The sequence below is a fragment of the Fringilla coelebs genome (genome assembly GCF_963513975.1).
Source record: "Fringilla coelebs genome assembly, chromosome: 9".
NCBI classification, from domain to species: Eukaryota; Metazoa; Chordata; class Aves; order Passeriformes; family Fringillidae; genus Fringilla; species Fringilla coelebs.
In genome coordinates this window covers 31,181,147-31,193,592 of record NC_140067.1, presented here as the reverse complement: position 1 = coordinate 31,193,592, position 12,446 = coordinate 31,181,147, and the positions used below count along the sequence as shown (strand labels likewise).

The 12,446-nt window shown below is 56.7% G+C and overlaps 1 protein-coding gene across 4 annotated transcripts; it reads left to right on the top strand.

Annotated features, from left to right (window-relative positions):
• The first annotated feature begins 537 nt into the window (after positions 1–537).
• On the top strand, positions 538–11,923 carry LOC311156889 (P-selectin-like). Of its 4 annotated transcripts, XM_084211207.1 has the most exons (23): positions 538–546; positions 1,027–1,114; positions 3,286–3,675; positions 3,772–3,879; positions 3,987–4,169; positions 6,158–6,343; positions 6,480–6,665; positions 6,801–6,986; positions 7,119–7,304; positions 7,439–7,624; positions 7,758–7,943; positions 8,085–8,270; positions 8,403–8,588; positions 8,723–8,908; positions 9,042–9,227; positions 9,363–9,548; positions 9,681–9,866; positions 9,996–10,181; positions 10,337–10,522; positions 10,658–10,777; positions 11,167–11,197; positions 11,406–11,461; positions 11,606–11,923. In XM_084211207.1, exons 1-22 carry the CDS (start codon positions 544–546, stop codon positions 11,458–11,460), a joined length of 3,582 nt encoding a protein of 1,193 aa, XP_084067333.1. In that variant the 5' UTR covers positions 538–543; the 3' UTR covers position 11,461; positions 11,606–11,923. The 4 variants fall into 4 exon arrangements, with proteins under 4 accessions (XP_084067333.1, XP_084067334.1, XP_084067335.1 ...); XM_084211208.1 differs by lacking the exon at positions 8,723–8,908; XM_084211209.1 differs by lacking the exons at positions 6,801–6,986; positions 7,119–7,304.
• The last annotated feature ends 523 nt before the right edge of the window (positions 11,924–12,446 follow it).

Here is a 12,446-nt window from a genome sequence, read left to right as displayed (position 1 = left end):
AAAGCGTCTGGCACGGAGCTGGGAGGTTGTGAGCCGCTCTCCCTCTCAGCCCACGAGGGACCTCATCACACCTCAGTCTCCCCTGTCCTCCACCAGTGTAGGTGCTGCCACATGGACACGTTGGGTCAGAGAGGTCTTGGTGCTCTGGGCATCATGGATTGGGGCTGCACATTTTTCAGGGGGCTCTTTTCCTCCTTCCGGGGTACTCGAGCAAGCCTGGCTTGTTGTGGGTCATCTCCTCTGGCTCTCCTGTCCCCATGGCAGTGGGGATGCAGCCAGCTCCCATGCCATAGGGCTGCTGCCCAGCTAGGTCCATGAGGACCGTGGCCAGTGCTGACGCCACTGTTTGCCTCTAGCCCCGGGCTCAGAGAAGGGTTTCTTGGGGCTAGAAAGCCCTGTGGCAGGGGAGGCGGGGGTGTGGGGCAGGATGTGGGCGGGCAGCGGGGCTGGAATGGGACGGGAAGAGGCCGGGGGCAGGGAGCGATGCGCTCGGAGGAAGCCTGAGCAGCACTGCCCCCGAGGGACAGCTGCCGCGGCGCCAACATGGTAAGTGCTGCTCCTTTCCTTGGGGATGACTGAGGGTCTGCCTAGACAAGGGGATCAGGGGAGGGCAGGGCTGCGGGCAGGCACTGACAGGAACCATAGCTGCGGGCTGTGGGACACACGCAGGCGGCCCTGGGGACACTTTGCCCGAGCGACCCCAGGCTCACGGGACACTGCCAGGCACACACGGCACAGCGACTGCAGCGGTAGATGCCAGCCCTGGCCAGGCAGGAAGGGGCCCGGGGGGCACAGGACTTAGGGGCTCCCCAGGAGTGAAGTGCTCCCCCCAAGTGCCTCACTGCAAGGGGCCCTTCCTGCAGCAGAGCCGTACCTGGCTGGGAGCACCGTGTGTGCCTGTGTGCCAGTGCCGTGAGTGACTGCCCTTGTGTGAGCCAGGACTGCCTGGCAGTGGTGTGGGTGCACGTGTGAGCACCTTGGGATGCACACGTTCATGTCTCCCTCCCTGTCTCCCATCCCTCCCAGGGTACTGCTGCGGGACTGCAATCTGCTGGGAGTTCAAGGACTCTGGGCTCTCCTGGCACCTACCTGGGCATCGCTGCCATCACATGGGGTAAGCCACCCATCACCTACTCAGTAAGCCCAGCGTGACCCTGCTGCCAGGAGTCTGCAGGTCTGAGAAACTGGAGAAATGTAGCATTGTTATTTTGGGGGCTCATCAGCCCATCCCCAGGGCTGAATCCCTCTGGGCTGGGAGGGGGCTGCCCCTGCTTGTGCCAGCTCCCTCCAGGTGGACTGTGCTTCCCCAGGAAGGGCCAGGCCATGGCTGAGGTCCCTGCAGGATGTTTGGTTCCCCAAATGCAGCTGTGAGCTGTTAACCGGGGAAAGGCAGGGGAGCTCTACCCACTGCCACACCCATGCTTGTGCTGGGGAGATGGGCATGGATGGAGTCACAGGTTCACAGCACAGCTGGGGCAGCATCACACAGATTCACAGCTGCCAGCTGACATCAGGAGTATAGAAACTAACTTGATTTTGCTGCCTGTGGGGTATTTCCTTTACATGCTGGCATTGCACAGAGCAAAACCTACTGGTGCCTGCTCTGTCCCTGGAAATCCTCTGTGAGCTGAATTATTTTCTTAAGAACCTTAGTGACTGAGCTAAGGAACAGAAATGAGGTAAGCGCAGTGTCAGGAGGAGGCTGAGATTTGGCTCTGAGAGAAAACAAAAAGGCAAAGGCACCTCAACGGCCGAGGGTGCTGAGCACCACCCTGGGAAGAAGTATCAGGGCTGCCATGGGAGCCAAGGGGTCAAACCACAGGAAAACAACACTCATTTGGGGGTTCAGCACCAGGTGGGGCAGGGAGAGGGAGCATAACACTGGGGAGATGAGCTGTGCCATAGAGAGGGTGTCACTGGTGGAGCTGGAGGAAAGAGGTAGGAGAGCATGTGGAGGACAGACATGGAGCAGGTGTCAAGCTTTGGTCTTCTCAGTTTGGGGATGGGCTGTGTGAGGGTAGCAGGCAGCTGAGCAGTGCTGGGGAGCAGCAGGGGCCACGAGGAGGTTGGTGGGAGCTGAGGATGGGGCAGGCTCCCAGAAGGTGCCCTGAGTTCCTGTCCTGCAGCCCCAAATTCCCAAAAGGTAAAGAGGGAACCACATTTTCCCCAGCTTCAGTTCTGTTGAACAAAGAGAATAGTTTGATCTTTCACAGGAAAAACCAGACAAATTATGGGAAATTACTCACAAAAATGTAAAACAATGGACCAAAGTACAGCCCTATTAGACTTTAGAAGATGTGCATTTGCAGCTAATCTGCAATGCCTGGATCTTTGCACAACTGCAGTGTGATAAAATGCTCTCCTGAGATACAGCGTAAGCTAGGCTGGTTGTTTGGAGCAAACTTTGATCCTCATCTCCCTCTCTGCACAGATGGAGATATGATATCCCCACATCACTTTCTGCAGTTGTGTAGATAGCTGCTCCTGGGGAGAATGGAGGAAGCTACTTTCTGTGGCTAAAACCCTTTGATTGCATAAAGTTGTGGTGTGAAATGCTGTAAATAAGAGCAGGGTTTCAGCAAAGTGCCCTTCACGTCTGGGTGTGGGTTCCAGTTACGTTCTGGCTTTGCCCTGCCTGCTGGGTATGACCATAATATGAGCTTATTTTTGAAAGACCTTGTTTTGCAACACTGAGTTTTACAAGACTCTAGACCATCTCTGTCTCAGATGAGCAAGTTGGGGCCCAAATGATTTTGGGGGCGAGGGCATATTGGCTGCTCTGCCTTGCTCCAATCTGGCTCTCATGTAGCAGGATAAAGCAAGAAAACTGAAGTATACACATCTGCACTCAAGGAAGGAACTGTGTTTATGGAACCATCTTGAAGTGGGACTTTCCTCTTTGGGAAGCTTTTGTGGGCAGGGGAACAGGGCCATGGGGCTGAGCTTTCAGTTGGAGGAGGGTTGGCATCACTGCTTGGGGCTCTTCTGTGCTCTGCCTGCCCCATCCCGTGCTGCCCCATCTCAGCCTTCACCCTGTCACCTCCACTTCCTCATCCCTGTGCCATTCCCCTCTGTCCTCAGCTCCTTTTCTCACGTCTTTGTGTACCCATGGAGTCCCGTTGTCATCCACACTCACCCCTTCATCCAGTCCTTTCACCCAGCCTGTCCCTGGCATCCCTTGGCCATGATGTCAGGCTTAGCCCACCCTCATGTCCCAAGAGATCCCAGCCCTGACCCAGCTCCCATCCTTTCTGCATCAATCCCAGACCTCATCCTCTTTCACAGGCATGGTGCTGTGGGTCCAGGTGGGTGCCTGGACCTACCACTACAGCGACCAAGGGGACTACACGTGGGAGCAGGCCAGGAATTTCTGCCAGACCTTCTTTACCGACCTGGTGGCAATCCAGAACCAGCAGGAGATCGAGTACCTCAACAAGAGCCTGCCCTTCCACGGGCGCTACTACTGGATTGGCTTACGCAAGCTGGGCGGCATCTGGACCTGGGTGGGCACTGGGAAGGCGCTGTCCAAGGAGGCAGAGAACTGGGCACGGGGGGAGCCCAACAACCGCCGCTCCAACCAGGACTGCGTGGAGATCTACATCCAGCGGCTGCAGCAGGCCGGCAAGTGGAACGACGAGCCCTGCAACCGGAAGAAGAAGGCGCTGTGCTACCAGGGTGAGCAGGGGACTGCGGACCAGAGCTGGAGTGGGTGGGCTGGGGACCTCAGCAGGGGGGTCAGCAGCTCCTGATGACCGTCCCCTGTGCGTGCAGCCTCCTGCAAGCCCTTCCTGTGCAGCCAGCGTGGCGAGTGCGTGGAGACCATTGGGAACTACCGCTGCGAGTGCTACCCTGGCTTCCGTGGCCCTGAGTGCACAGATGGTGAGACATCCGTCCCCACCCCTCCTTCCCTCCTGGAGAGTCCAAACCCTGGTGTCAGAGCAGGGTTCCGGTGCTCCTGCTGGGCTGTGGCACTGTGTCTCTCCCAGTTGTGCAGTGTGCCAAGCTGGAGCCCAAGGGAGTGCCCATGAACTGCAGCCATCCCTACAGAGACTTCAGCTACAACTCCACCTGTGAGTTCAGGTGCCACGAGGGGTTTGAGCGGCGAGGGGCGGGCGTGCTGCGGTGCCTGCCTTCCCAGGAGTGGTCAGCAAACATCCCCACCTGCACAGGTAGGGCCTGGCAGGGGCTGGGGGTCTCAGGGATGCAGCATTGATGCTTTGGGGGAACCAGCCCGTGTGCCCAGTGCTGTTCAGACAAGTGTTGCTGCGCCCTTAGCTATGGTGGAAGCATCTCCTGGTGCTGCACTGTAGGGTGGGATTCCCTGAGGAGGCTGCAGTGGGCAGAGCAGCTGTGAGCTGTGAGGCCCTGTTCTGCCTGGCTGTCCCTATGCCTGTGTTTGCTGCCCTGAATCCCACTCAGATATCAGCGCCCTGTGTGCACCAAGTGTGGGTCAGGATGGTGTCCTGGCTCCTCTGTCAACTCTGTGGCAGTTCTCTCCCCTAGTCCACCCTGATCTGCCTTGGGAAGGCATTTGCCATCTTGGGAAAGAGAAAAGAGAGCCTGCTGTCCCACATCCAGGGTGCATCCTGGCAGGAGTGGGCCACCTTGAATAGGAAGAAAGACTCATGAAATGAGGTTAGAGATATAAGCTGGGTGGGACAGAGTGTGGCAGGAAACCACAAAGGAGAGAAAGCTGGGGTATGTTATTCTGCAGGGGCAGAAAAAGTCTTCCTGTCAGTGGCTTGAGGGCTTGCAACCACGCACCAGGCATCCCAGACAACTGCCAGGCTTTTTTGGGGGGTGCAAGAGTCTTGCTCCACCTTTCCTGTGCTGCTGTGTGGTACACCTGCAGCCTTGCACAAGGATGGGGTGAGTCAAGCAGACATGGGACACAGCTGGGACTGGGAAGGAATGGGAGTGGGAAGCATCATTGTATATATATTCTTTTTAAAATAAGCCTGCCTTGAAGTTAGTGCTGCTGCTGCCTGTGCTGGTTGGGCCTGTGGTCCAGCCCTGGACCTTAGGTAGCTGAGACCAGCAAAACTGTCTGCAGCTAAGGGGAACAGGCATGGAGATGTGATGCTACTGTTCTGTAACCACCATCCCCAGGAGGGACAAGGGCAAGAGATGGCTCCCAATTTTGCAAAAACCCCCACAGACAAGCTGGGCTGTCTGCTCCAGGCTTTTTAGGCTCCCAGGGGCTTGCTTTCCCAGCTTGTTGTTTTTTTCCTGCTGGCTGTAATATGATTGATTTTTGTTTTATTGCAAACAATCAGATGAGTCGGTTGGTCACCTGTGCTGATAATAAAATGGTGTTAGCAAGTATTGCCAGCTGGTGGTGCAGAAACTTACTCCAGAAACGAGCAGATCAAGGCTGCAAGCAAGGCTGGTGGTGCAGCAAGGACTGTGAGGGGCAAGGCTGCCTGTCCTGCCTCAAACTCTGCCCCATGCCCACCTGCAGCCATTGTGTGCCCATTGCTGGCTGGCCCCCAGAGGGGCTGGGTCAGCTGCTCCCACCCACACAGCATCTTCACCAACACGCACCTCTGGGGACTGGGAAACCAGAATTGCCTGTAAAATAGCTACAAAAGGAGAAGTCTCCCCAGGAAAGTGCTTGGTGCCAGTTTGAAAGCAGAAGATGCAGTGAATGCAGTCTGTCTCAGCTGGGCTGGGTGGTGGTAATGCCCTGCTGGCACTGACCTTTGGTGTTCCCACAAGCAGCAGAGCCACTCACCCCAGAAAACCTTGGGTATTGCCCTTGCTTGCAGCAAAACACACCCTGGGAACAGGCAGGGGAGGCTGGTACACAACCTCTTTAGCCATTGCAGTGCTTTACAGTCCCAAAGCCATCCTCCTGCCACTATGACAAGGACAGAGGCTGGTCTCTGCTCCAGTAAAGGGAGGGAGATGAATGGATCTGCAGCAGCTGTGGCCCTTCCTCCCAGGGGCTTTACCCAGGGTAGTGAAAGGGATGAACAGGGCTCTGGCAGAGCAGCAACTGTGTCCCCCTGAGGAAATCACTTGTAGGGCAGAAAAATAATTGCACCAACTACAGTTTCAAAGAGGTGAGTGTGGGCAAGATTTGATTTGGATTCAGCCTGAATTATTAAATTTAACCTCATCTATCCCATCTCTGAGCTCTGCTCTCCCATTGCAGCCATCACCTGCCCAGTGCTCAGTGCTCCAGAAAAGGGAGAGCTGAACTGCTCCCACCGCCATGGCAACTTCACCTTTGGCTCCACGTGTGCCTTCTCCTGCCAGAAGGGGTTTGTGCTGAAGGGGCCGGAGAGCCGTGAGTGCACAGCCACAGGGACATGGACAGGGGATGCCCCACGCTGTGAAGGTAGAGCTGCTGCTGGAGTGCCAGCTGTCACTGCCTTGGGGTGACACTGTGGTGTTCCCCAGCCCCTTGGTCCCAGAATTTTAGTCTCCCAGTTCCCAAGCTGCTGCTTGATGTGTACCTCCTCTTCACTCTGCAGCCATCACCTGCCCCGTGCTCAGTGCGCCAGACCAGGGAGAGATGCGCTGCTCCCACCTCCATGGCAACTTCACCTATGGATCCACGTGTGCCTTCTCCTGCCAGACAGGATTTGCCTTGGTGGGGCTGCAGAGCCAGGAGTGCACAGCCTTAGGGACCTGGACTGGGGACCCACCACACTGTGAAGGTATTGCTGCTGCTCAAGGTGTCACAGGCCTCTGGTTCACCCCGGAATGTTCCCCAGTGTTCTGGTCCTTTCATTCCAATAGTTTAGCCTTGTAATTCTCAGACTCCTGCTCAAAGTGCTTCTCCACCCCTGCAGCCATCCCCTGTCCAGTGCTGAGAGCTCCAGAAAAGGGAGAGCTGAACTGCTCCCACCTCCATGGGGACTTCACCTTTGGCTCCACGTGTGCCTTCTCCTGCCAGACAGGGTTTGTGCTGATGGGGTCAGACAGTCGCAAGTGCACAGCCACAGGGACCTGGACTGGGGATGCCCCACGCTGTGAAGGTAGAGCTGCTGCTGGAGTGCCAGCTGTCACTGCCTGTGGGGTGACTCTGGGCTTTCCCCATTCTCTCAGACCAAACAGTTTAGCCTTGTAGTTCCCAGGCTCCTCCTTGAACTGTTTCTATGTCCCTGCAGCAATTGCCTGTCCAGTGCTCAGGGCTCCAGAAAAAGGAGAGCTGAACTGCTCCCACCGCCATGGCAACTTCACCTTTGGCTCCACGTGTGTCTTCTCCTGCCAGAAGGGGTTTGTGCTGAAGGGGCCGGAGAGCCGTGAGTGCACAGCCACAGGGATATGGACAGGGGATGCCCCACGCTGTGAAGGTAGAGCTGCTGCCACAGCTCAGGGTGTCACTGCCTGTGGGGTGATTCTAGGGTTCCCCTGAAGCTTCTCAGGCTGAGCAGTTTAGACTTGTAGTCCTCAGACTCCTGCTCAAGGTTCTTCTCCACCCCTGCAGCCGTCACCTGTCCAGTGCTCAGAGCACCAGACCGGGGAGAGTTGAACTGCTCCCATCTCCATGGCAACTTCACCTTTGGCTCCACGTGTGTCTTCTCCTGCCAGAAGGGGTTTGTGCTGAAGGGGCCGGAGAGCCGTGAGTGCACAGCCACAGGGACATGGACAGGAGATGCCTCACGCTGTGAAGGTAGAGCTGCTGCTCAAGGTGTCACAGGCCTTGGGGCAGACCCTTGGGATGTTCACTTTTTAGTTCTCTCATCACAAGAATTCAGTCTCATAGTCCCCAAGCTGCTGCCTGAAGTGTGCTTTTTGTCCTGCAGCCATCGCCTGCCCCGTGCTCAGTGCGCCAGACCAGGGAGAGATGCGCTGCTCACACCTCCATGGCAACTTCACCTATGGATCCACATGTGCCTTCTCCTGCCAGACAGGATTTGCCTTGGTGGGGCTGCAGAGCCAGGAGTGCACAGCCTTGGGGACCTGGACTGGGGACCCACCACACTGTGAAGGTATTGCTGCTGCTCAAGGTGTCACAGGCCTTGTGTTGAGCATGGGATGTTCGCTAGAGGATCCTCTTGGTCCTGTTCTTTCAACAGTCTAGCCTTGTAGTACCCACATTTCAGCTTGAAAATATTTCTCTGTCCTTGCAGCCATCACCTGTCCAGTGCTGAGAGCTCCAGAAAAGGGAGAGCTGAACTGCTCCCACCTCCATGGGGACTTCACCTTTGGCTCCACGTGTGCCTTCTCCTGCCAGACAGGGTTTGTGCTGATGGGGTCAGACAGTCGCAAGTGCACAGCCACAGGGACCTGGACTGGGGATGCCCCACGCTGTGAAGGTAGAGCTGCTGCTGGAGTGCCAGCTGTCACTGCCTGTGGGGTGACTCTGGGGTTTCCCCATTGTCTCAGACCAAACAGTTTAGCCTTGTAGTTCCCAGGCTCCTCCTTGAACTGTTTCTATGTCCCTGCAGCAATTGCCTGTCCAGTGCTCAGGGCTCCAGAAAAAGGAGAGCTGAACTGCTCCCATCGCCACGGCAACTTCACCTTTGGCTCCACGTGTGCCTTCTCCTGCCAGAAGGGGTTTGTGCTGAAGGGGCTGGAGAGCCGTGAGTGCACAGCCACAGGGATATGGACAGGGGATGCCCCACGCTGTGAAGGTAGAGCTGCTGCCACAGCTCAGGGTGTCACTGCCTGTGGGGTGACTCTAGGGTTCCCCTGAAGCTTCTCAGGCTGAGCAGTTTAGACTTGTAGTCCTCAGACTCCTGCTCAAGGTTCTTCTCCACCCCTGCAGCCGTCACCTGTCCAGTGCTCAGAGCACCAGACCGGGGAGAGCTGAACTGCTCCCACCGCCACGGCAACTTCACCTTTGGCTCCACGTGTGCCTTCTCCTGCCAGAAGGGGTTTGTGCTGAAGGGGCCGGAGAGCCGTGAGTGCACAGCCACAGGGACATGGACAGGAGATGCCCCACGCTGTGAAGGTAGAGCTGCTGCTCAAGGTGTCACAGGCTTTGGGGCAGACCCTTGGGATGTTCACTTTTTAGTTCTCTCATCACAAGAATTCAGTCTCATAGTCCCCAAGCTGCTGCCTGAAGTGTGCTTTTTGCCCTGCAGCCATTGCCTGCCCCGTGCTCAGTGCGCCAGACCAGGGAGAGATGCGCTGCTCACACCTCCATGGCAACTTCACCTATGGATCCACGTGTGCCTTCTCCTGCCAGACAGGATTTGTCTTGGTGGGGCTGCAGAGCCAGGAGTGCACAGCCTTGGGGACCTGGACTGGGGACCCACCACACTGTGAAGGTATTGCTGCTGCTCAAGGTGTCACAGGCCTCTGGTTCACCCCGGAATGTTCCCCAGTGTTCTGGTCCTTTCATTCCAATAGTTTAGCCTTGTAATCCTCAGACTCCTGCTCAAAGTGCTTCTCCACCCCTGCAGCCATTACCTGTCCAGTGCTGAGAGCTCCAGAAAAGGGAGAGCTGAACTGCTCCCACCTCCATGGGGACTTCACCTTTGGCTCCACGTGTGCCTTCTCCTGCCAGACAGGGTTTGTGCTGATGGGGTCAGACAGTCGCAAGTGCACAGCCACAGGGACCTGGACTGGGGATGCCCCACGCTGTGAAGGTAGAGCTGCTGCTGGAGTGCCAGCTGTCACTGCCTGTGGGGTGACTCTGGGGTTTCCCCATTCTCTCAGACCAAACAGTTTAGCCTTGTAGTTCCCAGGCTTCTCCTTGAACTGTTTCTATGTCCCTGCAGCAATTGCCTGTCCAGTGCTCAGGGCTCCAGAAAAAGGAGAGCTGAACTGCTCCCACCGCCACGGCAACTTCACCTTTGGCTCCACGTGTGCCTTCTCCTGCCAGAAGGGGTTTGTGCTGAAGGGGCCGGAGAGCCGTGAGTGCACAGCCACAGGGACATGGACTGGGGATGCCCCACGCTGTGAAGGTAGAGCTGCTGCCACAGCTCAGGGTGTCACTGGCCGTGGGGTGACACCATGATGTGTCCCCAGCCCCTTGGTCCCAACAGTGTAGTCTCCCAGGCTCCTTTCTGAGCTGTGCCTCTTTACCTTTGCAGCCATCAAATGCTCAGCACTGACCACCCCCAAGATGGGCCAGGCGTCCTGCTTCCATCTCCATGGGGACTTCACCTTTGGCTCCACGTGTGCCTTCTCCTGCCAGAAGGGGTTTGTGCTGATGGGGCCGGAGAGCCGTGAGTGCACAGCCCTGGGGACCTGGACTGGGGACCCCACACATTGCAAAGGTAAATCCTCTGATCTCACACGTCTGTTGATGCAGAGTGCTCTCCCCAGCACCCTGGGCTATGTTAGTTTATCCCCTGGCTTTTCAGCCCACATATCCCCATCTCATTGCCATCAGTCCTGTCCTCTTGATGCTCCTGCTGTGCTTTATCTGCAGCCATCAGCTGCCCAGTGCTGTCCCCCCCTAGCAGAGGCCAGCTGAGCTGTTCTCATGTGCATGGGAACTTCACCTACAACTCCACGTGCATCTTTTCCTGCGAGGAGGGGTTTGTTCGGATGGGAGCAGAGATGCTTCGGTGTGAGGCCACAGGGAACTGGACCAGGGATCCCCCTGTCTGTGCAGGTACCCCAGCTCCTCTAGCACTGTGGAGGTTCCAGCCTTCCTCCAAGCACCTCTTGAATGTGGTGGAGGGGGACACCCCAGGGGCTGCAAAGTGCCGAAAACTTTCTAACACGTGGCTCTGTGGCTTTGTTTCAGAGGATGGTGCCTTCCTAAAGCAAGTCCTGGCTTACAGCAGTGGCTCAGCCCTGGCAGTAGCTGGTCTTGTGCTCTCTGGGGGGCTCATTGCCTTCCTTGCCAAGAGGCTCAGTGACAGAGGTACAGAAATGCTTCCTGCAGCCCACCCTAGCTTTGGTCAGGGGCTCTCAGGCAAGGTGGTGACAGTCCCAGGGGAGGCTGGGGTGGTCAGAACAGTTTAGCAGTGTGACTGCCTCCATTCACATGTTTTATTTGCTGAGTTGCTTGGGTCCTTGGCAGTTGGTCCAGCTGAAAATGCCAGCAGCCAGGTTTGAAGGACAGAGCCAGATAAACATAATCAGTCTGAAGAAGGCAGCAAATGCTTGTTAAGGCAGCCCCATGTCATGCCTGTTCAACTCCGCTCAATTTCAGATGCTGCTGCTGCAGCTTCTTGTGACCTTCACTAAACAGAGCTGGTTATTTCTTTTCTATGTGCTTTATGCCCATGGACATTTCAACACTGTTATCAGAGGAGAAGAGGAAGCTCCTGAAACCCACCAGGTGAGACCTGTGCTCTGCAGGAGGGTGGCTCTTGGAGTGTCGGCCCTGGGAGTGTCACAGCCCTATGTTCATCCTACTGACACCCAATCTGCCTGTGTGAGGCTGTTTTTTTACGGGAGCATCTCTGGGGCCGACAGGGCTCTGCTAACCCCTGGCCTTCACACACTCCTGCACTCCCCAAGGTGACATCCTTGTGTTTGCCTTCCAGTGATCTGGGAGCGCCGGGCACCTTCACCAACTCAGCATATGATGCCAACCTGTGAGGTGAGGTGAGGGCGGGCGAGACCCTCGCAGCACCCTGTTTAAAACTCACCTGGGTGGCCATCTTCCTGGCTGGGGTGCTCCTGGTGGGGACACCCCTTGGGACTGAAATGGGTAACACCAGCTCCATCTCTCCTGTGCTTCCAGCCTGCCTGAGACTGAAACCCACCATGTCCCCCAGGGCTGCAGGCCCAGCAGGAGCTGCTGCGGGAGCACAGAGGGACTCCATGCCTGTGGTTGTAGCCAGGACCAGAGCTGCCCCTGGTCACTGCTGCCATGCTGCGTGTGCAGCATTCCCCTGGGAAGGGGAGCTGCCTCCAGTGCTGGCAGCTGGAGACCCACCAGGGGCCAAGAGCCACGTGCTGGGGGCAGCCTGCCGCCCTGCACTTGGACATTCTCCCACCAGGAATTTGGACAGTCCCCAATAGCTGCTCCATTCACGCTTCCACCAATGAGCTTGTATCAGTGGGGTCTGAATAAACATCTTTGTCTAACTAGTGCCTCCTGTGTGCCTGGGGCGGGGGAGAAGTTTTCATTAAATAACGTGGCCAACACAACTAGGGAAGTGATTCTTCCCCTGGACTTGGCACTGGTGACGCCGCTTCTGGAGTGCTGTGTCTGGTTTGGGGCCCCTCAGTTCAGGAAGGATGTTGAAATGCTGGAGCATGTCCAGAGAAGGCTGTGAGGCTGGTGAAGGAGCTGGAGCACGTCTGATGAGGAGCGGCTGAGGGAGCTGGGGTTGTTTGGCCTAGAGAAACGGAGGCTCAGGGGTAACCTTATTGCTGCCTGAAAGGAGATTGTAACCAGCTGGGGTTCGGCCTCTTCTCCCAGGTTATTTTTGAGAGGACATGAAGACACAGCCTTAAGCTGCGCCAGGGGAGGTTCAGGTTGGACATTCACAGGGATTTCTACCCAGAAAGGGTGACTGGACACCGGAATGGGCTGCCCTGGGAGGTGGTGGAGTCACCAGCCCTGGAGGTGTTTAAGG

What these genes read in the sequence shown, in the direction of transcription:
- LOC311156889 (XM_084211207.1), top strand. An exon ending in AAACATCCCCACCTGCACAG is followed by an intron (nt 4,170 to 6,157) that starts GTAGGGCCTGGC and finishes CTCCCATTGCAG; the next exon opens with CCATCACCTGCCCAGTGCTC. An exon ending in GGATGCCCCACGCTGTGAAG is followed by an intron (nt 8,271 to 8,402) that starts GTAGAGCTGCTG and finishes ATGTCCCTGCAG; the next exon opens with CAATTGCCTGTCCAGTGCTC.